The 25,900-nt window shown below is 34.6% G+C and overlaps 1 protein-coding gene across 5 annotated transcripts in view; it reads left to right on the top strand.

The window, feature by feature from the left end:
* ODR4 (odr-4 GPCR localization factor homolog) overlaps positions 1–24,577 on the top strand; it is a 48,529-nt gene extending 23,952 nt beyond the window's left edge. For 4 of the 5 annotated variants that reach the window (XM_010336014.3, XM_010336017.3, XM_074390101.1 and 1 more), the window contains 5 exons: positions 2,362–2,490; positions 3,013–3,103; positions 10,004–10,189; positions 20,425–20,535; positions 21,689–24,577. In XM_010336014.3, the coding sequence (XP_010334316.3) occupies positions 2,362–2,490; positions 3,013–3,103; positions 10,004–10,189; positions 20,425–20,535; positions 21,689–21,756 (585 nt within the window). In that variant the 3' untranslated portion in view covers positions 21,757–24,577. The remainder of the gene's footprint in view (positions 1–2,361; positions 2,491–3,012; positions 3,104–10,003; positions 10,190–20,424; positions 20,536–21,688) is intronic. The other variant, XM_010336016.3, reaches the window with a different exon arrangement.
* The last annotated feature ends 1,323 nt before the right edge of the window (positions 24,578–25,900 follow it).

Raw genomic sequence — 25,900 nt, 5'->3', positions numbered from 1 at the left:
ATTTCTATTTTTAGGTCCTTGAGGAATCGCCACACTGTCTTCCACAATGGTTGAATTAATTTACATTCCCACCAACTGTGTAAAAGTGTTCCTATTTCTCCACATCCTCTCCAGCATCTGTTGTTTCCCGATTTTTTAATGATCGCCATTCTAACTGGTGTGAGATGGTATCTCAATGTGGTTTTGATTTGCATTTCTCTGATGACCAGTGATGATGAGCATTTTTTCATGTTTGTTGGCCTCCTGTATGTCTTCTTTTGTAAAGTATCTGTTCATATCCTTCGCCCATTCTTGAATGGACTTGTTTGTTTTTTTCTTGTAGATCTGCTTTAGTTCTTCGTAAATTCTGGATATCAGCCCCTTGTCAGATAGGTAGACTGCAAAAATTTTTTCCCATTCTGTTGGTTGCCGATTCACTCTACTGTTTCTTTTGCTATGCAGAAGCTGTGGAGTTTGATTAGGTCCCATTTGTCTATTTTGGCTTTTGTTGCCATTGCTTTTGGTGTTTTGGTCATGAAGTCCTTGCCTACACCTATGTCTTGAATGGTTTTGCCTAGATTTTCTTCTAGGGTTTTTATGGTGTTAGGTCTGATGTTTAAGTCTTTAATCCATCTGGAGTTAATTTTGGTGTAAGGTGTCAGGAAGGGGTCCTGTTTCTGCTTTCTGCACATGGCTAGCCAGTTTTCCCAACACCATTTATTAAACAGGGAGTCCTTTCCCCATTGCTTGTTTTTGTCAGGTTTGTCGAAGATCAGATGGTTGTGGGTATGTTGTATTTCCTCTGAGGCCTCTGTTCTGTTCCTTTGGTCTATATCTCTGTTTTGGTACCAGTACCATGCTGTTTTGATTACTGTAGCCTTGTAGTATAGTTTGAAGTCCGGTAGTGTGATGCCTCCTGCTTTGTTCTTTTTGCTTAGAATTGACTTGGCTATGCGGGCTCTCTTTTGGTTCCACATGAAGTTTAAGGTGTTTTTTTCCAGTTCTGTGAAGAAGGTCATTGGTAGCTTGATGGGAATAGCATTGAATCTGTAAATTACTTTGGGCAGTATGGCCATTTTCGACCATGTTAAAGTTTAAATCGTTTAACAACACCTAGAAGATTTAGGTCTGGCCTAATTACATTACCATAGACATTGAATTACACTAGACATCAAATAATGCTCTTTTGGTAGCTACATATTCAAATATTCTACTCTTCATTATTTTTCTGCGTTTATTCCTGATTGCATAAGCACATGGGCCCAATGTACTTTTCACAAGTTGTGTGATTTGATTTTTGTTCTTCAGAATTGACTTTGTTGTTGAGTGACTTATACTCTGTGTTCTTAGAACAGAAATTACTTCCTTACCATGTCCATTTTTTTCTTAAATCATGATTTTTGTTTCCATTTGTGATTATAGGTCTCTATTACAGATTGAGTGTGCCTTATTTGAAATGCTTAGAACCAGAAGTGTTTTGGGTTTGGGATTTTTTTAGCTTTTGTAGTATTTGCAGAATACATACTGGTTGAGCATCTCTTATCCAAAAATCTAAAATCTTATACACTCTAATTAGCATTTCTTTGGGCATCACATTTGTGCTCAATAAATTTGGAATCTTGGAGTATTCAGGATTTTCACATTAGGGATGCTCAACCTGTATAATACTTTAAATACTTTGATAGTTTTCTTGTTTTGGCACTTACTAAGATAATGAGGTTGAAAATGTATGTTAAACACCTGAAAATCAAAACAAGAGGGCTGGCATTCTTTAGACTAAAGAGGAATTGTGTCTAAGGACTGTCAGGTGAAGGTGACTCCTTACGACCACTGATGTCATTTTCTGATAAAGGCACAGTTCTCTTGTTTCAGTTTTGCTCTGGAGCATACCATTAATTTTATTCTGAAAGTTTTTAGTTGAAAGTGTGTGAATATATGTCTGTGCATTGCTTATAGTTTTACCATAGTTATCACGTCTCACTTTGTATTTGTTATTTTTGTAGTTAATTTGTATTGCACACCTTACATCTACTATATTTTGTCTTCTTTATACATCTTTTAATCATCGCAGTACTGATGTAATTTGCACGTAATATATTTTTAGGAATATATTGAGTGAATATTGAACCATTTTAGATAGTTATGTTAGAAAAATTTAGATGTAGTTGTGCTTAATTTCAGTATACATTCAAAATACCTGGAAAATAATATAAAACGTGTAAAAACAAATATGAATGCCTTTAATTTATGGAGAATAATTTTAAATGTTTGGCTCAGTCAAAACTTTCTTCTCTCTTCATGTAACTGCGAATATTATGTTTAAACATTTCCTATAGTTAATCATTATTGGTTATTAGAACTTAAACAGATTTTGTCTTTCAGCTCCTGAATTCAGACCACAGATCCACAGCCACAGTCCAGATATGTAGCGGTTCTGTAAACCTTAAAGGTGCTGTGAAATGCCGAGCTTATATCCACAACAGTAAACCCAAAGTTAAAGAGGCCGTGCAGGTACAAAAAGGAATAACTAGTATATGAAACTGTGTTAGCTATTTAAAAAAACTAAAATTTTACCTTTTTGCAATCTTGTATTTTGTAATCATTAATTAAATTTTAACTGATAACAGCCTAATCTATTGTGTAGTCCAAATGTACCATATAATTGGTGTCAAGATTTTCATATATTGAATATCTATTTTGTGCCTTTTTAAAAATGGTGACTATACAAGTTTATTAAGTGTTCCACAGTTGTACATATTAGTATCTAATTTGGAACACTGGAATTATTTTTTTAGATGTGAAATTTTATTTATTTGGTTTTAATTTTTTAGATATGGTCTAGGCAAATTTGCCATTAAACTATAAATTTGTTAACAAGTGTGCTAAATAAGTGGAAATAAAAAATTGAATGCTCTATCAGTTATTTAGTGGGCACGATTGAACTGGAAAGCAAATTGTGTGTTTTTTTAGGTAAATAATGTAAATGTGAAGAAATTCAATTCTTACTGTGTTTTTGTGTGTTTTTCCCTGTAGGCAGTAAAGAGGGATATAATGAACACAGTTGCTGATCGTTGTGAAATACTATTTGAGGATCTCCTTTTGAATGAAATTCCAGAAAAAAAAGTTATGAGTATAAAATAAGTACTTTTTTTGCATATCTTCAGCTGATATCAAGATATAGCAGATATGTCATCTTTATAGCTACCTATGTTTTCAAACAGTATCATCTTTTACTTTTATTATTGACTGAAAATTTTTCAGTTGCTACTCAAATTTTTTTTTTTTGAAACAGAGTCTCACTCTGTTGCCCAGGCGAGAGTGCAGTGGCACAATCATGGCTCACCACAGCCTCAGCCTCTTGGGCTCAAGCAGTCGTTCTACCTCTGTCTCCCTAGTAGGTGGGCCTGCAGATGCATGCCATGATGCCTGGCTAAGTTTTTGTATTTTTTTTAAGAGTCAGGGTTTTGCTATGTTGCCCAGGCTGGTCTCAAACTCCTGAACTCAAGTGATCCACCATCGTTGGCTTCCCAAAGCCAGGGTGTGAACCACAATGCTCAGCTCTAGAAAAATGTTTTTGAACACTTTGTAATAGCAAATTTGTCAACACTTAACAATTTCAGGGAGGATTTTTAAAAAAATTAATTCCCAGTGAACTTCAGAATGAGTAAACCTTGTTGACATTTTAAAGTTAATATTTTTTCTTAACAGCTGTGAGTATTTTAAATAATTTAGCCATAATTAAAATATTATTTATGACTGTTAAGTGCTATATAGTAGATCCTTTAATAGCTACTCTTTATATAAACTGCACTAGTTGATGTGCCTCTCAGCTATTACTCTAACAGACTTCATTAGGTTTAAAAAAGGCTGAGTTACAGTACCTTACCCTTTAATAACAATTGCATCTTTTGGGAAACAATTTATACTATCGCAGTAATTTGTGTTAAAATTTTTTTTTTAATCAAAAAGCAAATTAAAATATTGAGTACACTTTTTAAAGCTACATCATCCTCTCCCCATTCTTCTTCTTGCGATATGACTGGATTTGCAATTCACGTTTAGATATGTACGTAATTTAAACATTGATGTTAGCTTTTTGTTTTCCCCTGAGACAGTCTTGCTGTTGTCGCCTGGGCTGGAATGCAATGGTGTGATCTCGCCTCACTGCAACCTCCGCCCTCTGGATTGCAGCAATTCTCCTGCCTCGGTTTCCTGAGTAGTGGAGCTTACCGGTGTCTGCCACTATTCCCGGCTAATTTTTGTATTTTTAGTAAGATGGGGGTTTCACCATGTTGTCCAGGCTGGTCTCAAACTCCTGACCTCAGGTCACCCACCTGCCTCAGCCTCCCAAAGTGCTGGGATTATAGGCATGAGCCACCACACCTGACCCATGCTAGCTTTTAAAGAGAATATTTTTATTTTCATAGGAAAAAAAGCATAGCTCCTCTATATAACCAACTTCTTTTAGTATTACTGATAGCTAGCATATTGGGTTGGATGGATTAATTACAATCTTTTTTTATATTCCTAGTATTCTAGACTGTATGATTGCCAGATTTAACATTTATCCTTCCCTTAATTCACAACCCTGGAGGAGTTCCATTTACTAATAATTTATGATTTTACTAGAACATGAATTTGAATCTTACATGCAGCAGTTGGATTGAGAGTTTTTGGGAGAGCTGTATGTAGGACCTGTTCACATAGTCCATCAGCCTGGCAGCCCCATCTCAGTGTGCCTTTGCTTTTGCAGCTTGACTTTGAGTTTGTGGTCACTCCTGTGGTGTAAATTATTGCTTCACTTTCTGAGCAACAGTGTATGTTATAGCTGCATTGAGAGTTTCAGGATTTTCAGGGGATAGGGATGTATCCACCATTAAGATTAAAGATCTACTTTATCAGACACATCAGTATACTCTTTTCATTTTAAAAATGCGTTATAAAAGTGGTATTACATGGCTATCTTGGTATTCTTTCATTTCAGTTAGCATTTTGAAATTCCTGCTAATATCCAATTAGTAAAATTAATGGCCCCTAACAGCAGTTGTACTATTTGTATGTTGATATATTTAGAAGTTAATGTTATAGCCTAATCCTAAATTTTTAAAAAGTGAAAATGTTTTTAACCAGTAATTGGGTGGCCTTGCTCCCTATGTGAAGAGCATAGACTGTAGTTTGGTGGAAAGAGCAAAGACTTTGAAGTTCTTGGGTTCTGTGTCTATTCTGCTGCAAGCCAAGTGACCTCAGGTAAATGACTTTGTAAGCATCCCTCCCTCCCTTCCTTCCTTCCTTCCTTCCTTCCCTCCCTCCCTCCCTCCCTCCCTCCCTCCCTCCTTCCTTCCTTCCTTCCCTCCCTCCCTCCCTCCCTCCTTCCTTCCTTCCTTCCTTCCTTCCTTCCTTCCCTTCCTTCCTTCCTTCCTTCCTTCCTTCCTTCCTTCCTTCCTTCCTTCCCTCCCTCCCTCCCTCCCTCCTTCCTTCCTTCCTTCCCTCCCTCCCTCCCTCCCTCCCTCCCTCCCTCCCTCCCTCCTTCCCTCCCTTCCTTCCTTCCTTCCTTCCTTCCTTCCTTCCTTCCTTCCTTCCTTCCTTCCCTCCCTCCCTCCCTCCCTCCCTCCCTTCCTTCCTTTCTTCCTTCCTTCCTTCCTTCCTTTTCTTTCCTTCCTTTCTCTCTTTCTCTTTCTCCTGTTTTCCTTTTTCTTTTTTTTCTCTTTCTCTGTTTCTCTTTCTTTGATCACATTGGTTTTGACCTTCATTCTGTTGATGGGGTGTATCACATTATTAATTTTTATATGTTGAATCATCTTTGAATCTCTGGAGTAAACCCCAGTTGATTATGATGTATTATCTTTTTGATGTACTGTTGGATTTGATTTGCTGGTATTTTGTTGAGGACTTTTGTGTCTAGGCTCATTGGGGATATTGTCCTGTAGTTTTCTTTTTTTACTGTATTCTTGTCTGATTTTGGTATTAGGGTTATGCTGGTCTCACAGAATGGATTCAGAGTTCTCTGTGTTTCATTTTATTTTATTTTATTTTATTTTTGGTAATCATTTGAGAATAATTCATATCATTTCTTTATTAAAGGTTCGGTATCATTCATGGTAAAACCATCTAGTCTTAGATGCAATTTTCTTTGTTTGGAGACTTTTCATACTGATTTAATCATGGTACTTTTTATTAGTCTGTTCAGGTTTTCTGTTTCTTCTTGCTTTCTGTCTGTCTTTTTCTCTTTCTTTTTCCTTCTCCTTTCTTTCTTTCTGCAAGACTTTGAAGTTCTCAGGTTCTGTGTCTGTCCTGCCGCTAGCAGAGTGACCTCAGGCAAATGACTTTGTAGGCATCCTTTCCTTTCCCTCCGTCTCTCCCTCCCTCCCTCCCTTCCTTCCTTCCTTCCTTCTTTCCTTCTTTCCTTCCTTCCTTCTCATTAGAGACAGTGTCTCTCTCTGTCACCCAGCCTGGAATGCAATCGTGCAATCATAGCTCTCTGCACCTTTGAACTCTTGGTCCTAAGCACTCCTCCTGCCTTAGCCTCCTAAGTAGCTGGGACTACAGGCAAGGGCCACCATACCTGGCTAATTTTTTTTTTTTTTTAATTTTTTTGGAGAGACAGAGTCTTTGTTGTGTTGGCCAGTCTGTAGTGCCATGGCTGTTCACGGGTATGATTATAGCTAAATACAGCCTTGAACTCCTTGCCATAAGGGATCTTCCTCCCTTAGCCTCCCAAGTAGCTGGGACTACAGGTGCATGGCAGTGTGCCTGGCTAATCTTTTAGTTTTTACTTTTTTGTAGAGATGGGGCCTTGTTATGTTGTCTCAAACTCCTGGCCCCAAGCAATCCTCCGGAAGCACTGGGAATTATAGCCACTGTGACTGGCCCCATTTTCCTATATGTGCAACAGGAATTATGGTAGCTACTTTTTAAGGCTGCAAGATTAAATGAGATGGTGTTTGTAAGGCCCCTAATAAAATTGGTATAAGGCAAGCCCTCAGCAAGTGGTATTGATACCATGTTAGAGATGATGAAGGAGGAGAATTACGTGTGTTAATTGTCTTCAAAATGCCTTACCTTCAATTTTTGGGAAATTCAGCATATTTCAAACAGAAATAAGATGTAAATTATATCCAACACTTTAGTAACAGGGTAGTTATTCTAACAGCGTATTACTTCATCTTAGATATCAAGATAAAAGAATATGTTGAAAGTGTGATAATGTAAATAAATGTAAATTGAAAAATTTTTTAAGTTTTAACTTTTGTGGGTACATAGTATGTGTATATTTGAGGTATATGAGATGTTTTGATACAAGCATGTGATATCAAATAATCATGGAGAATGAGTTATCCATCCCCTCAAGCATAAATAAATGTAAATTCTGATGTTGAACTTATACACCAAATTGTTCCATTTTAGATTTTGCCCTCATTTTACTTACCTTATTTTTCTTATATACTGGTTAAATCTTATAGATACTGTAATTTAGTAAAATATAGAGTGTATGCCATAAAATTAACCTGAATTAGAGTATTTTTGCATGTATGAGGAAGTCTGTAAAGGACATAATAACTTTATATGTCTGATCTCTAAAGTAAGCATAGGCTTTTAATTTCGGCTATCCAGATAAAAGAACTTACTATTTCAATGTCAGGAAAAATAAAAAAACTCCAATTAATCCTTTTACTTATTGTGATTTTCCTCTTTGAGTCCTCTTAAGATATAGCCTAAGCCTTCTTCACTGTTAAAAGTCTTCATTCAGTCCTGCTCAGCTTACTCTCATAGATGACTTACTCATGAAAATATAGGTCATCAGTTATGAAACCTCTTATCTTTGCCCATCCCTACATCAGTATCGTCCATACCACTCCGCTGTCTTCCCAGAACATTTGTAATCCTCTGCTGCCTGTGCCCATGATTCTACTCTCTGAATGGTACTTGTCCTATCCCTTTATGCAGATGTCCTTTTATCCTTTAAGCGTCAGCTCTGCTATCGCCTATTCTAAAAAAGTTTCTATAAAAAAGGAATACTTAAATAACTTAAAACTTCCTGTAATACTCTGATACCAGCTGGGATATCTAACCAATAGAAGCTCAATTTTTATTATATTGGCTAAAATTTAAAATTTTTTATTTGTTTTGAATTTATTCAGATGATGTTGAACTAGATACTGTGGCATGAGGTTATTCCTAAAGGAGTCTTCTTTGGAATGCTTTTTGAGATGGGTCTTTCAAAAAGATTTCTCCTCCCATTTCAACCTAAGACCAACAGAAAATGAGTCTTATTTAGATACTAAATTGCTAATTTAACTTCTTAATTTGAAAATTATAAGTGTTTTTTATTTTTTAATGAGTAATTTAAATTTATTGGAACCAGTTCCTTAATGTTTGATTTTTTTTTAGCTTGTTATTTTTCAGAGATACCAAGAATTTATGTAATTTGAAATGGTTTTAAAATTCTGCATGCCAATTGCACATGCACATTATGGTCATTTTTGAGTTTTTACTTAATCTGTTTCAAGTAACTGCAGCCCAAAATAAAATAATATAGTCCTAAATTCAATATGTGGACAGTTTTTGTACTGTACTTCAAATTGCAGTAATATTCTTCTACAGCTAGGAGGCAATCTGGTTAAAGAGTAAAATTTATCTCCCAGTTCTCATGTGCAAACGACATAATACACAGAATCTGGAAGGAACGCATAGTTTAATTCATTGCCTTTCCTGTGATACTTAAGGCATTGTTCGTCATCTTTTGTTTGTAATTATGTAAAGTTACCACTAGTTTCTTGACAACAAAGTCTAGGTTACTATTAAAGTAAGCCCTAGTTGTCTACTTGATCTTTACATTAGTAGCTTTTTAATCATATCTGTTGCTGAAAGAGGTCATTCTTTCCACAAAATTTCCATCTTTGTGATAGTCATAAGAGGCGTAGTGTTGAACTAAAAAGTAATTATTTACACGTAACAGTGACTCTTTGTGTTAGAAATTAGGGGAAATAATAATTCTAGTTTGTAAATATTCAAAGAAGAATGAAATATTATTTAGATTTATTTTTTTCTAAAAATGATGTACGCTTTTTACAAAGAAGATAAGCAAACAAGTGAAAATAAATGTTAGTAATGAAGAGTCAAAGGGAAGGTAAAAACACAAAGCAAAATGGAGTTGGCAGTGAGATTGGTGCACAAAAATGTATGTATGACTTGATGTCCTAAACATGCTTGAATAGGAAGGGGGACTACATCTAGTAAGATGAAATTCATGGTTAGATTAGTACAAAAATATATGTTGTCAGATCATATGCCCTTGGTGTAAGGCGGCCACTAATTTGGCTCTGAACTTGGATGAAGAAGAGAAAAACCACTATAAAATGTACAGTGCCTATTGAGGGTAAAAGAAAAAAGAAGGACAATAGTTTCTGACACCAAGGACAAAATTGTCTCTTGAGTGTCCTTCATAGGGTAGTGTGTCATATAAAAGTGTGTAATCAACATCTTTACATTGAAGGCAATAAGTTTATTTTATTTTTATTTTGAGATGGAGTCTTGCTCTGTTGCCCAGGCTGGAGTGCAGTGGTGCTATCTCAGCTCACTGCAGCCTCCACCTCTGGGTTCAAGCGATTCTCCTGCCTCAGCCTCCTGAGTAGCTGGGATTACAGGTCATCATGCCTGACTAGTTTTTGTATTTTTAGTAGAAACAAGGTTTCTCCATGTTGGCCAGGCTGGTCTCAAACTCCTGAGCTCAAATGATCCACCTGCCTCAGCCCCTCAAAGTGCTGGGAATACTGGTATGAGCCCCAACACCCAGTGTTAAGTTTATTTTTTGTAGGTGTATCATTTAGGTTCCTTGCAGAGGCCACAGGTTTTGAGGTAAAGCAGAATTCAGTAACAGCAATTTTGTGCCAGATCAACTAGAAAATGAAGAAACATTGACCTTTTAAGCTTTATTTTTATTTGTTTTTATATACTTATAAAATAGGTATCACTGATACCAGTGACAAACCTATCTAAATACTGATAATATTTTTTCTCCTTTTAGATTCTGAAAAAGAGTTCCACATCCTCCCTCGTCGAGTCTTTGTTCCCCTTTCTGGATCCACTGTAATGTTGTGTGATTATAAATTTGATGATGAGTCGGCTGAAGAAATCAGAGACCATTTTATGGAGATGTTGGATCAGACAATTCAAATAGAAGATGTGGAAATTGCAGAGGAAATAAACACAGGTCATTATATGATGCTCTTTAAGAACCTAATTAGATTACAGCTAAGATTACCTATGAGATGTCTAGTTTAAATATCATGTCTTTAGATTTTATAAAGCCAGTTTTATTTGACAGTTCAAAATATTAACAGACATTTAAAAATATATGTTTAATTTTTACGTTTAGACATACAGTGAGTATTTCCTAGGAAATTGAACCAAAATTTAAGATTCTAAGGTTTTTTCAGGCTTAGCAACTAGATCTTAGTAAAACAAGTTCAGCATTAAGTGGGTAAAATTACAAAGCTTTAAGGTATTTCTTTTAATATAAAAGTTTTCTCAAAATTCATTATCTTGGTAAAGCATTACGTCAGAACAGAAAGTTTTAAAAATACCAATTTATTCAACATTTTCTCCATGTTATTTGCCTTTCTTTTCATATCCCTTTCATCTAATTGGGATACTAAGCCAAAATGGACAGTTCCAGAAATTAGATTAGTTTTATAGAGCATAGATTTGCTCTACTATCTAAGCTTTGCAACACATTTTTGTTCCCTAGCCGTTACTTTCACATTTGGCTTTGCACTTTGGAAAACTGTTTTGTTTTGCTTTCTTTTTGTTTCTAGTGAGTTCAGGGTATGAAAACATGTCTATAAATAAATCTGCAAGTTCCTTTTCTGATTTCTTAGTTATTCCTCTTTGCATAGCTAATTAATTCCTTCTGGAATAGGTTGTTCAATTCAGAGTGCGCTTGAGATTATGGTGAGTCAAGTAAGTGTTCGATTGGGGAACTTCATATGTCTCAGTAAACTGACTCAAGTTGGTTGCAGACCACCCTTTAGTTTTTTTAGCAATGCCATTTTAGCACTGATGATGATGAAGAGCAATAAGTGTGTTTCAGTGGGGAAAAGAAACTATTCTAAATTGCCAGTGCCTGATGTTAAAATAAAGTAGCAACTGCTTTCTAATCCCATGAAAACTAATATTTTTAAAGTATATATAACTGTAGAATATTCTCTAGCAGACGGAAAGTGTCTGCTTTTTGAAAGTGGACTGGTAAAAATGTTTACTACATTCCAAAATTTATTTTCCCTGGTTAGTGACTGCATTATCTCTGCGAACCAAACTTAGAATCATGAGGGCAGGAATTTTTGTTTGTTTTGTTGATAGTGCCTGGCAATAGTTCTTGAGCCATTCTGTTGTTGAATAGATCTTACAATGTTGATGGGATCGTTAGAATTGACCTAATTTAACCTCTTAATACTGAAAACTATAAACTATTCTTTTTTATTCTTAATACCAATCTGCCTTTCTGTAACCTATTCTTTCTTCAGTAATATGCAGCAATAAAACCTGAGTGCCGCTTCCTCACTGAGACCATGCTTTAAATTTGAGAGCAATGACTGTGTTCTAAATATTTCAAAGCCACATATTCTCACATACCTTTAACTGTTCTTTTTATTACAGTTTCCAGTCCACGTTTTTTCTTACCATCTTGTTTGCCATCTATAGCTTAGAAATTTTAAGCCTGTGAGGTCCAAAACCCTTGATATCAGAGCTGACTTTTAGAAAGTACACAAACCACTTGAAAGTAATTATATGATTTCTTTTCTGAAGAAAAGGTCTATAGCTTTCAAAGAGTTGGTAACTAAGAAAAATTAAAAATTACTTGTTAAATATACTCTGGTTTGCCTTTCTTGAAATATGTTACCCTGATTTGAAGCTTACACTTTAAAAATAATATCAGCTGTTATTTATATATCTGCCAGAAACAGTTTTAAGCATCTTACAAATACTAAATTATCATTCCTTATAATAACCCTGTAAAGTAAATATATTATTAGTCTTATTTTCCAGATAAGAGAATTGAGGCTCAGAAAGTCCAGGTGACTTTTCAAAGTTACGTTGTTTGTCATGGTGGAGCTGGAATTTAAACTTCAGCAGTTTAGTTCTAGAGTCTGTGCTTCTTTTCTAAAAATGTTGTGTTACTGCCTTTCTGTAGGAGATAAATAATGAAGTATAGTAAGTAAATATATGTTTATTAAAATATATAATATAAACAATATATAAAATATTGTTAAATACAATATTAAAATATATAGTGTTTATATACAATTTTTCAAATTATTTGTCATTCTTAGTGCATATCATATTCTTAAACTAAGAATGACTAAGGGTAGCACTGTATGCAAAATTTGCCCCATTCATAAGTTACTTTGAAAGTTAGACATGAAAGAATAGGAAGAGAGAGTGATTTCATCTAGGTTTTTTTTTTTTTTTTTTTTTTTGAGACAGAGTCTTGCTGTATTGCCAGGCTGGAGTACAGTGGTGTGATCCCAGCTCACTGCAACTTCTGTTTTCTGGTTTCAAGCAGTTCTTCTGCCTCAGCCTCCCAAGTAGCTGGGACTACAGGCACGGTCCACCAAACCCAGCTAATTTTTTTTGTATTTTTGTAGAAACAGGATTTCACCATGTTGGCCAGGATGGTCTCTTGACCTCATGATCCGCCTGCCTCAGCCTCCCAGAGTGCCAGGGTTACAGGCGGGAGCCATCATGCCCAGCCTCATCTAGGTTTTTTAAAGATTTTTTTAAAATATTTCTGTCTTAAGAAGTATTTTTAACTCGTTTAATTTTGTGTTGTATGTTAAACATAAATATATAGACTAGTTTGTATTTTATCCACTGCTTTTTAAGTTATATTTTAACAAACAGTTAATAACAGGTTAATATTCTTTCTTTATACTGCTAAGACATTTTAAAAAATTTAGCCTGGGCAGCATGGTGAAACCCTGTCTCTACAATAAAAATACAAAAATTAGCTGTAGAGGCTTCATTTACATCACTGCAGTCCAGCAGAATAAGACCCTGTCTCAAAAAAATTTTTTTAAATTAAGTATCTTCGACCACTGTGATGTATTCCTAAGAAGTAACTATTGCAACCTGGCATGACAGTCTCCCAGAAACAAAACTAAAACCCAGTAAATTCAAATTCTTACAAAACCATTATATGTGCATTTCAGAAAACATCTGTCGAGAGAACAAAAGGGCCTTTGCTTCTCTTGCTTACTGTTGTGTTTCTAGCACTTTACTAAGAGCTGTGCCCTAGCACGTCATAGGTACTCAGGAAATATTTGTTGACTGAAGAAATTATTTATTTTGTCAGTCCTAGGGGTTGGGGTCTAAACAATAGCAGAATGCTGATCCTGTCTTCAAGGAGCTAAATAGAGTTTTTTAAAAAAAGTTTGTGTAGATACTGTATTTTTACTATCTTCAGACTAGTTCAGACTAGGTTAACACCTTCACTAAACTTTCTTGTAGTTCCCTTTTCTATGCCGTTCTCCTATAATACTTTACATACTCGTAATTAAATCATCAATTGCATATTTAATATTGATCTTTCACATTAGACTGTAAGATTTTTGAGCATAAGTATTTATTTATCTGTGCCTAAAACCTGGTAGGTGTTCCTAAGTATTTGTTACTGAAATAAATGATTCTTAGGAAATTATAGCACATCTTGTTTTCACATTTACTTTATGCTTTAGGAATTATAAGCTTATGCTGGGCCAGACAAGGTTTTTAAGGTTTGTATAGTATAGTTTACTGAACATGATGAAGGTTTGAAAAGGATGTAATAGTCATAGCTGTGTGACTCAGTAGTTCAGAACATTTTCAGGAGTATTGAACATTTAAAAGACATGAAACCGCATCTTTTATATGAAAATGTGTAGCACTAGTTGTTGCCCCAGAAATTTTAATCTAGTTTACAGCATTTAGTATATCTATTTATCAGATGTTTATTAAGCTTATGCTCTGTTCAAGACAATATGATAGTTATGAATCAGTAACTTGATTCCTTTCCCTTAGAAGCTTAGAGGAAAGATAGAATGTATATGCATGAATAGTTATGCAGATAATGTAGTAAGGTCCTAAGAGTGCCTAAGAACTCCATCAAGATTAGGGATCAGAATTTTGGTGTCTCTAGTGATTTGGCTAATAATTTAATCAGGAAAAAGTCTTATGAGCATTAGCAGTAATCTATGATATATAGTAAAAAAGTTTTGGCATTGCTGTTTTAAAAGTTCAGTAAATTATTTCCCTTTTTTTATTCTTTATCACAGTTGAGTATCCCTAATCTGAAAATCTGATGTCTGAATTGCTTCAAAATTTAAACCTTTTTGAGCATTGATATGGTGCTCGAAGGAAATGTTCATTAGAGCATTTCAGATTTTGGATTTTTGGATTAGGAAAGCTAAACCAGGGTACCGCAAATATTCCAGAATTCAAAAAAATCTGAAATCAGAAACACTTTTGGTCCCAAGCATTTTGGACAGGGAATACTCAACCTGTACAACTTTTATGTTTCACTTCAACTGAAAGGTCACTGAAAGCACACAGCAGTTTTATAAATGGATGCTCTGTAGTATACAGGAATAATTCTACTTGTATTGAAAGTCCCATAGTTTTGAATGATGTTTATTTTTGCAAATAAGTGAAAGTTTTATTGTTAGCCTCAAAACATTTTAATTTTTTCCATTATTGTCAGATGCAAATGCCATTATCTAATGAATTGCTTTTATCATTTATGTATGTACTAAATACATTTTAGTCCTCTTTCTTGGCTTCCATCAGTAAGCTTTATCATTAGCGTTATTTGTACCTTGTTAAATATTAACATGAACCAGTAAATATGAAATAACTTAAAATAACTTAAAAATCTTAGATAACATATAAATATTCTTACATAGGTCTGTTTTGTGGATTTTAATTTTCATAAACCGTTAACATTAAAACTTATATGTTTCACACTTTAAAAATTATTTACTGTCTTTCTTTTTTATGCTGACAGTCTAGTATAGAGATGGATTAACAGTAGGAAGAGTTTAATATTACAAGAAAAAAGGAAACAAAACAGAAGTTTGGAAATTTTAGTTGTGTATACTTAAATGTATGCCATATTAAACTTGTGGTTTCTAGATACTACACATTTTACTAATATTGTATAATGTATTGAAGATACTATATTACTTCAGTGTGGTAGGTATAATCCTTTCACGATACCGCCCTGTTTTTAAAACTTACGTGAATCTCAAGTGAGTGAGTGATTGATGACTATCTGTTGGCTACCTATTATGTATTAGGCTTTAGGAGTCTAGAGATAAAGTAGATAGTCCTGACTGTCAAAAAGCACACAGTACAATGGGAAATACAAAGGAATGGGTTATTCCAAAATAAGATGGCCCATATACTTCAATGTGCTGATCCCTGGTTTTATTATTAATAACTAATTCTTTGAAATTATTAACTGCTAAAACCACTAATGATTCTGTAACAGAAGAATGAACAGGGAAGTACCAGAACTCTTAGCAGAGGCACTATCTCTGTAAGGGATTCAGGGAAAGCTTCTTAGAGCTTTTAAATTCATTTTGAAGGATGAATACAAGTAAAAGTAGCTTTTTAGGAATTGAACACTGGTATGAGATGTATAGCAACCAACAATATGACTGACCTAGAAGTGTACTAGTTTTACTTCATCAAGTATTTGTTAAATTAGGAGGAATGATTTAGTAATTCTGCGTATTTATTATAAAGAACACATTCTCAAATAGAATAATAACATACAATTTAATAGAAAAATTAAATGCTTTTACATAAGCATTCTATTGGTTTAGAATTATATGCACTTATTCACTTATTTACTCATTCATTTTTTATTTATTTGCTCAAAGATATTAGATGTCATAATTTTATGAAGATAATGCCCAGGGTCAGGCCTGCCACTTACAACTGTATAACCTTAAACAAGTTCCCTCTGAGTCCTAGATTCTCTTAAGAATTCCGTGAAACTGTTGGGGAAAATACCTTCTAAACGGAAATATATATGAATGGAGGATGATATTAACACATTATTATACTTTTAAATACTGAACCTCTGACTTGTAATGAAAAATACTGATGTTGAAGTGTGAAATGTTTTATAATATGTGTAAGTTTTCCTATATAAATATTTGAAATTAGAGTTTCCATATAAAATCATAAAAAAGTGGAGCTCAAATGTTCAAATTCAAAAAATTGAAATCAATATGCTACACGTTTAAGAGCATTAAATTTGTTATAAGCATTTTGCTTCATCTTCTAAGTATTTAACATTACAGGTTGAATATTCCCTAATCTGAAAGTGTGGAACACTAAAGTCTCCAAAATCAGAAACTTTTTGAGCACGAACCTGGTACTCAAAGGAAGTATACTCATTAGAACATTTTGGGTTTTGGATTTTTGATTAGGGATGTTCAAACAGTAAGTATAATGCAAATATTCCAAAATTTTTTTTAAAAGAACTGAAATCTAAAACACTTCTGGTCCCCAAGCATTTCAGATAAAGGATACTAAACTTGTATTATTTACCTGATTATTACTTATTTCTGTTCTATAGTATAGTTGCCAAGTCGTTGCTGTGTTTAAAATACATATTTGCCAAGTAAGTATCTTAAAATAACATACTTTTAAGTGACTTAATAGATGAAGAACAGTTTGTCAGAATGACTCACTTGAGGTGAGGGATAACTGTGGCTTTAAAATGTCTTAGCTGTGCTAGTCATCTGCTAGTAGATAGTAACTTAAGTTCAATGTACTTTATCAACAGTACCACCTAAAAAATTTGAAGTCACACCTTTAAAATCTGGTGAACCTCATCTCTGCCATTACCAGAGCTGAAATTAATTTTTATCATTTGGTTAAACATTGATGAAAAGGAAAAATGAGTAATAACAAAGATACAATTTTATGGCTACATCCCTGAATATAATGATTCATCAGTAATTTAGGATTTAGGGATAGGAAGAACACAGCCAGCTAAGGAGTTCAAGTCTTAACTATTTCGTTTTAAGCTTCTAAGTGGTCCTGCCTACTACCTATCAGCAGCTTGGAATGAAATCTGAACACATCTGCAACTTTTGCATGCATTCACCATGGTCCTTGTTTTCTTTTTTTATTGCTGCTCATGAGGATTGCTTTCTTAACATGATCAATTTTTGATTTGTCTGAATTTAAAATTACTTGGCTTTAAGGAATGGTTGAGATCTAATGCTGTATTGAGTCACTGTGTTATTTGCATTTAAATTTCATGTATTAAAAGATTGATGAAATTGTACCTGAAATTTGATTTAAAGTCCTGCAAGCTCCCACCAAAAATAAACAGACAAATAAATTGTTGTAATAAGAGCTTATTCATTATTGAAAAAATTCTGCTTCAGTAAAATTCCCCCAAATTTATATAACAACGTGATTTTGTATGACTGATGTAAAAATAGAAATAGCAGGGCAATGGAATGTCTGCTATAAAAGTAAATTATTTGTACAGAGTATAGCCGTCTAGAGCATGATCTTCGTATGTAATAATTGAATATTAAGTGTATAAATAATATGACAACTAAAACATTTTTATTTTCTTTGTATGCAAGTATTCAAGTAAAAAAGTTTCTATAGCAAATAGGTATAATTCATACCATCTATTGTTTTTGTTATCTGATGTAAGGATTTTATTGGCCCAAATATTTAAAAAAAAAAAAAAAAAAACACCATTTTAGCAGAGGTATTTGCTGATGGCAGAACCAAAGTTTGTTTTTGTTTTCATTTAATGTAGAATTGTATTAGCCATTCAACTTTTAGACCTATGAATTGAAGCTGGAAGACATTTTATATTACTGGGCTTATATAGTGTAGAACTGAGGTATGATAGCCCTTAAGAAAACTAGAAACTGGAAATACAGAAGACTAGATATTCCTAGAGACAGTTCATAAGAATTTGTTGTTTGTAACTGGTTTGATGTGAGAATAGAAAAAAGGAGAGTTTTTTGGTTGGTTGTTTTTAAAGTATTTTAGTTATATTCTTGAAGAGGAAAAAGAAAAAAGAATGGTGGTGCTCTTGATTCTAATAAGATAATTTACTGGGAATTATTTATGAAGATCATAAACTTTATGGGAAATGAATGAGAAGTAGGTAATTTTTTTTTTTTTTTTTCCTTTTCTTCCATGTTGGTGTCATGGATACCTTTTTCAGTAAGTTCTTAGGTCATTCTTGTGAGCTTGCGCTACTATATTGGGGTACAAAGATGTCTATAAAAACGTAAATTCAAACAATAGGCTATTTTACTTTGAATTTAAATAGTAAGATTTACTGTCTCTCACTCTTGAATTCCCTCTCTCTTTTTCTATGGGGTTGTCGGGGGCAGGTAAATAAAGAGATAAATCTGAAGTAGTTGCTTTTCTAACCTAGTTCCCTAGAGTTCTATGGAGTAGCTTTCTACTGTCACCTGTAGGATGGAAGAAAGGAGCTGGTCTGACTCCAGGAGTCATCCCTCCCAGCTTCAGGCTGGCCGGCATGCTTTCATCTGTTTTACACAGTGGGATTTTTTGTCAGATTTTATTTGGTTTCATAGGATTCTTCAGCCCTAGGGAAAAAAAAATTGGAAACTATTGGCCTGCATGGTCTGTAAGGATGTTATCACTTCACACACTTTCATTCAGTATTAAATAAATTCTAATAGGCCAACATGCATAAATTGCTGTCAGCATAATGAAGAAGAAAGAGAACTTGTGTCCAACTCATCAGTCAAATGCCTGATCGTCAGCTATGCACTTACCCTCCCAGGTTATGTTTTTCATTTGTGAAGTGAGATGGTATCCATGCCTTGCTTACCATTCAGAGTGGTTTTAAGGTCAAATTTTTTATCATAGTTTAAATTTCAAGTTGGATAGAGTTAGCAAACTTTTTTTGTACAAATAAATATTTTAGGCTTTGTGAGCCTCATGAAGTCTTTTTCACATTTTTTTAACAGTCTTTTAAAAATATAAAAATAGATGTTTAGTTTAAGACCTTTATAAAAATAGGTCTTGAGCCAGATTTGGCCCATGTCCTACAATGTGGTGGTCCCTGATTTTGTTAATACCTAATTATTTGGAATTATTAATCACTAAAACCACTAATAAGAATGATATAAATTAGGCCAGGCACAGTGGCTCAGGCCTGTCATCCCAGCACTTTGGGAGGCTGAGGTGGGTGGATCACTTGAAGTCCGGGGCTCTAAACCAGCCTGGCCAACATGGTGAAATCCCATCTCTACTAAAAATCCAAAAATTAGGCCAGGTTTAGTGCCTCACGCCTGTAATCCTGCACTTTGGGAGGCCAAGGTGGGTGGATCACCTGAGGAGTTTAGGACCAGCCTGACCAACGTGGTGAAACCCCATCTCTACTAAAAATACAGAAGTTATCACATGTCTGTAGTCCCAGCTACTCAGGAGGCTGAGGCAGGAGAATCACTTGAACCTGGGAGGTGGAGGTTGCAGTGAGCTAAGATCATGCCATTGCACTCCAGCCTGGGCAGCAGAATGAGACTCTGTCTCAAAAAAATAAATTAATTAAATGAAAATACAAAAATTAGCCAGGCATGGTGGTGGGTGCCTATAATCCCAGCTACTCCAGGGGTTGAGGCAGGAGAATCACTTGAACCTGGGAGGCGGAGATTGCAGTAAGCCGAGATTGTGTCACTGCACTCCAGTCTGGGTGACAGAGCCTGGACTCTGTCTCAGCAACAACAAAAAGAATGATATAAATTAATCTCAAGTAACAGTGAAGTTTACTCTGCTATGAATTTTGGCATACATTTACAACCATATAGTAAACAAATTATAATTTTTTTTCTTTTTTTAATATGGAGTCTCACTGTGTCACCCCAGGCTGGATTACAATGACACTACCACAGCTCACTACGGCCTCCGCCTTCCAGGTTCAAGCAGTTTTCCTGCCTCAGCCTCCTGAGTAACTGGATCTATGCCACCATGTCTGGCTAATTTTTTTGTATTTTAGTAGAGATGGGGTTTCACTGTGTTTCCCAGGCTGATCTTGAACTCCTGAGCTCAGGCAATCCGCCCACCTCCCAAAGTGCTGGGATTACAGGTGCGAGCCACCGTGCCTGGCCAGCAAATTATGATTTTTGAAAGTTACTCAGAACTGGCTGTGTGGCCGTCTGGTTTAGTTCAATGATAAAGCCACATTAAATGTTTTGAAAACTCTCAATTTGACATATATTCTATTAAATTTAATTCACCTACAGTTGATAATGAACAAATTCATTATGCTATATAAAAAACAAGTAGAATGAAAATGGTGTTCATTGTTTTTTATAATGTTCTCTAAAACTCAGTTTAAAGTGTTAATCCTTATTTAATGTAGACTTTATTATTATTATACTCTTTCAGTTTGTGTGAGTTCCTCTGTGAATAGTCAAGCTTCACTGGACACCACAGATGATGAACCACCAAAACAGCCAATTAAAACTACAATAGTATTGAAAATTCAGCAAAACATAGGTATTTAATTTTATTTCTTTTATAACACTGAAAACGTATTTGGACTTAAGTTTTCCTGTTACTTTAAAATTATTTGTATTTCATTTTGCTTTCTTAAGAGTGCTAGACTGAGCCAGTATTTACTGGGTATTATGGATGGAAAGTGCCAGGGCCTAGAGACAGGAAGATTTAATAATTCATACATTGTCATCCAAGTGCCCTCAAATATAACACATCTTATTAATTTTTAAAATGTTTTTAAAAGAAAAAGATGCAGGGTTTTGGGAATCAGTTAGTATGGTAGGACTAATGCTTTATAAACTGGTATTCCTCGAATTACTATCACAGGAGTTTTTGATGTGTGTTCTGTGACAAAAAATGTCAAATTCAAGTCAAGAATTTTATAATGTAATTTTATATTTTAAGGGCTCTAAGAAATGCAGAATTACTGTAGCATTTTTCAGAGTTTTTGAACAAAGACTGTTGTTTAGCAGAATAACAGTTTGAAGTATACTAAATATTAAGACCTCTGAATTAGGAACCAAGAGATTTAATTGTAGTTCTTATCATTCATTAAATTTGATTAAATTTTTTGTGTATGTGTGTGTGTGTGTATGTGTGTGTCTGTCTGTATCTGTCTGTCTAGACTACTATGGCCAGTTTCTTTCTTTAGCTTACTATAATCAGGAAAGAATAAAAGTTACAACTAAGTTGTACTAATTCTTAGATTTTATAATGGTCAAACATGGACTTCTGTAGTTTTTCAATAGCTACACAGTGGCTTTACATTATAATGACCCAGAACTACCGCCTACTAGCGCTGCCTTTTTTTTTTTTAACCTAAGTAGCATAAGACAGCTGGTATGCCAATATAAATAATTATATAAGCCCTTTAAAGTGTTTGTTATTTTTTTCTTAGGTACATCTCAGTGCACATGTGTGCAAGAGAGATACTCTGCCCAACATTCGAAATCTAATTTTTCAACTTACTGCTATAGTTTTCTCTAAGATGTTGCTGCCTTTTAGTACATACGTATGTATGTGTACGTATGATACTGTGTTTGTGTATTGCTTTTGAGGCCCATCAGTTACCCGCATTTCAGAGCCTATGATTAGTTCAGCCTTTCTTTTGCTCATTTCATATTCATTTGTTCTGTGTTTGTTTTACTTTTAGGTGTGATTGCAGCATTTACAGTTGCTGTCCTTGCTGCCGGTATCTCCTTTCATTACTTCAGTGATTAGGGTGAGGCACAAAGATTTTCTTGATCATCCAGAGAACACTGACAGACAATTATGAACAATAAAGATGCTGACAGTCTACCTATATTTAAAATGGTAGCAGCCAGATCTGCTGCCATGATGCCTGTTGGGTGTGTTTCTGACTAAAATGAAATCACAAGCTGCCTTGTTCAGCCTGCTTTAAATTGTAGGTGGCCCACGTTTCCAAAAATAAAGTTATGCTTCTAGATGGAAGCTGCATGTAACAAATCATTATTATCTATTTTTTAAAAGTTTAAAAATGATGGGATATGATCATAGATTTTTAGTCTTACTAATCTGAATCACATATTAATCAGGACATTAAAACTTGAACAGAGGCCAGACATGGTGGTTCACACCTACAGTCCCAACACTTTGGGAGGCTGAGGCAGGAGGATCACCTGGGACTAGGAGGGAGTTGGAGACCAGCCTGGTTGATATAATGACGTTCCGTTTCTACCAAAAAAAAAATACCTGGACATGGTGGCCTGTACCTCTAGTCCCAGCTACTCAGAGGCTAAATCAGGAGGATCACTTGAGTTTGAGGCTGCAGCAAGCTATGATTGCATCACTGTACTCCAGCGTGGGTGACAAAATGAGACCCTGTTGCTAAAATAAATAAGTAAATTTTAAAAACAAAAAAATCATAATTTCAACAGTCAATGTTGATGCAACGTCTAATAATGATAGGGCACCAGGAGAAATTTCTACCGAGTGATGAGACAACCACCTTAGGATAGGTTCATCCTCCAGGACCTTCCTAATGTTCACTCAGTTCCCATATACTGTGAGTTTTGTTCTGATCAAGGGGTAGAGAACCTTTCCAGAGAGATTCTGTTAATAAGAAATGACGTAAAATATGTGCTTTCTCAGGTTACTGTATCATAATTTTTAAAATATATTTAATATATAAAATAAGATTTTTGCTTCCAACAAGTATGTTAGACTAGCTGTTATAAAACAACTAGATCCTGAATAAATTCTACTTTTGAATAGGTTCACAGGCAGTAGAAGAACTTTCAAGAACCATACTTCTACCTTTCCTCTGCCACAGACAAAACATTTTAAGGCAGGAGTCATGAATACTATATTACCCATACAAGTGAACTGTGATTGTCTGGATGGCAGATACCAGTGGCAACACTGCCGTATACAGTTTGTCTCAAATCAGAAACAAGAAGAGATGTGAACCTGAGTTGCCGCCCTAGACAGGACAGTTAAAGAAGATTGAGTGGCCCTCAGTTTGTAGTGCTCTAGCTCCTGGCAGAAGCAAGAGAGAAACATTCCTAATTTAGTTCCAAGACTCCTATAGATTATTATCAAGTAGTGGTATTTTATGACCAGAGATCAGACGCACAAGTTGAAACAAGCTAACATGACAAGGGAGCTATAGAAAAAATAAACATCGAACTCACTTCTTCAAGGTTTCATCACCAAGATAAGAAATGAAGTTGGAACCATAGGCAGATCTGAAAAAGAACCAAATAGAACTTGAAATGAGAAATATTTATTGAAATAAGAAAAAAGCCTTCAGACATATTGAATATTATATTAGACTCGGCTGGAGAGACACGTGAACCATAAGCTGGATCTAAAGAAATTACCCAGTGAGCAACAAGGAGATAGAAAACATTAGAAAATTAAGAGAGTTGGAGGGAAGAATTATAAAGACTAGGAATACTAGAAGGAGAGAATTTAGAGAATGAAGGAGAGGCAATACTTGAAGAGACAACACAATTTTCCAAATTTGTTGGAAAAACATGAATTCATAAATTCAGGAAGCACAGTATATGCCAAATATCTAATTTATAAAATCCAGACCTAGACTCAAGGTAGTAAATGACAAGATGCCAAACACCAGATTGTAAAAGCAACCATGGGGAGAAAACGATCATCAATGAACGGAAGACAGTCAAATGCTTGGTAAGCTTCCTAACAGCAACAGTACCCAAAAGAGGGTAGAATTCTGAGAGAAACTATTAGCTTAGAAGTTGCTACAAGCAAAAACTGAAACAAACGCACGCTGAAATGAAAAACATACTGTCTTCAGCAGAACTTCAGCAAAAAGACTGCAAAAGGATGATCTTCAAAAAGGAAAATGATTCTAAAGGGTCATCTGAAATTGAAGAACTAGTGAGCAAATAAGTAATAAGGAAATTTAAACTGTTGTTTGTATAAAACAATTATAATGAAAATTATAAGAAATTGTAAACATTTGTAAAACTAAATAAACATTGTTACGCAACATTAGTAATGTCAAATTTTTAAATAAGGATATAACTGGACAGTAGCTGCTGGCTGGCAGAAGGGTGTGATTGGAATTAGAGTGTTCTGAGTTCTTTTATTCAGAAAACTGGTTAAGATGCTGTTTAACCTCAAAATTGATTAGTTATAATAAATATGTATAGTCAAAGTTCAAGGGTAACTGCCACAAGAATAGGAGGGGATTGGCCAGGCACAGTGACTCACTCCTATAATCAGCACTTTGGGAGGCTGAGGCAGGCAGATCACTTGAGGTCAGGAGTTTGAGACCAGGCTGGCCAACATGGTGAAACCCTGTTCTACCAAAAAATAACAAAAATTATTCGGGCATGATGGCATGCTCCTGTAATCCCGGATACTCTGGAGGCTGAGGTGGGAGAACCACTTGAACCTGGGAGGCAAAGGTTGCAGTGAGCTGAGATTGCGCTACTGCACTCCAGCCTGGGTCATGGAGTCAGACTCCATCTCAAAAAAAAAAAAAAAAGGAAGGTGGGGGGGATGAATCATTCCAAAGGAAAAGAAATTTAAAATATGGAATAGGTATGCAATAATCTAGTACCAATAAAGGAAGAAATTATGGAGGTGAGGGGGTGAAGTTACAAAGTTAGATACTAGTAACAAATCTAATACTAATTAAAATAAATATGAATACACAATTACCCAACTAAATGATAGCATTGGTCAGATTTTTTTTTTTAATCCAACTAGGCTGTTTAAAATGAAAACACCTAAAATACTATATATGGGGAGGTTGAAAGTTAAAAAAAATTTTTTAATGCAGTAGGTAATACTAAAAACTCATGTAACTTTAGTGATACTAAATAAAAATAGATTTATGATATTAAAGATCGAGAAGGCCATTAAAAATAGTAAAAGGATCAATTTACTAGGTATATATAACAATTTTTAGTGTGTATCTACCATATGAAATGGCCTCAAAATGTATGAACTGAAGCAACAATAGGGCTGAAGCAACAAATTGAACAACAGTGGGAGATTTCAACTAATAATTGACAAAGAATTAGTGAAAGCATTTTAATGTAATACTGATTCAATAAACATTTAGAATAACATTCAACAATTAATGAATATTTTTCTTAAACATTGTGTATTAGCAAAAATTGACCATGTATTTTCAGCATGAAGCAAGTCACAAAACATATCAAATAATTGGTATTAAATGTATAATCAGAAACAAGTAGAGGTCAGTAACAAAGGTTAATTTTTTAAAAATCTTACATGTTGAAATCTTCACAGAAGAGAAAAGGAAATACTTAAAACCTAATTACAAGTAATATATATATTCCTTAATTGGGTATTGCAGGGGAAACGGCACTATGAGGAAAATGGCTTTAAATGCTTGAATTAAGGGAAAAGACTAAATGTGTAACTTAGAAAAACAATAGCAAAAGCAATGTAGGAGCAAGAAGATACAGGTAAGGGAATAAATCAGTGAATTTGAAAATGATAAAGAATCATGTCAAAGTTGTTTTCATGATAAAAATGGTAAAACTGGCATAATTGAACAAGATGAAACATAAAGACTGAAAAAGGTGTCCTAATCCATAGATAAAGCAAGAATGAAAAAGTGACTACCAGGAGCATCTTAATGCTAATGTATTTGAAAACTTAGACAAAATAGACCAAACTCTAGAAAACTGCAATTTACTTAAATTGACTCAAGAAATAGAAAAGCTGAATATACTTATTCATAGGTTGAATAGTAAACAATAATTAACTTCTTGACAAGACCTGGCACAGGTTTACAGGTAAGTTTTACCCCTTTTTCAAGGGGAGTAAATTCCAACACTTTATACAAGCTGTTTCAAAATGATGCTAACATAAATTGTAGGGGGTTGTCTGT

This window comes from Saimiri boliviensis, chromosome 19 (assembly GCF_048565385.1).
Source record: "Saimiri boliviensis isolate mSaiBol1 chromosome 19, mSaiBol1.pri, whole genome shotgun sequence".
In the NCBI taxonomy this organism is placed as follows: Eukaryota; Metazoa; Chordata; class Mammalia; order Primates; family Cebidae; genus Saimiri; species Saimiri boliviensis.
Note: the sequence above shows the minus strand (reverse complement) of the source record. Positions and strands in the feature narration are given on the sequence as shown.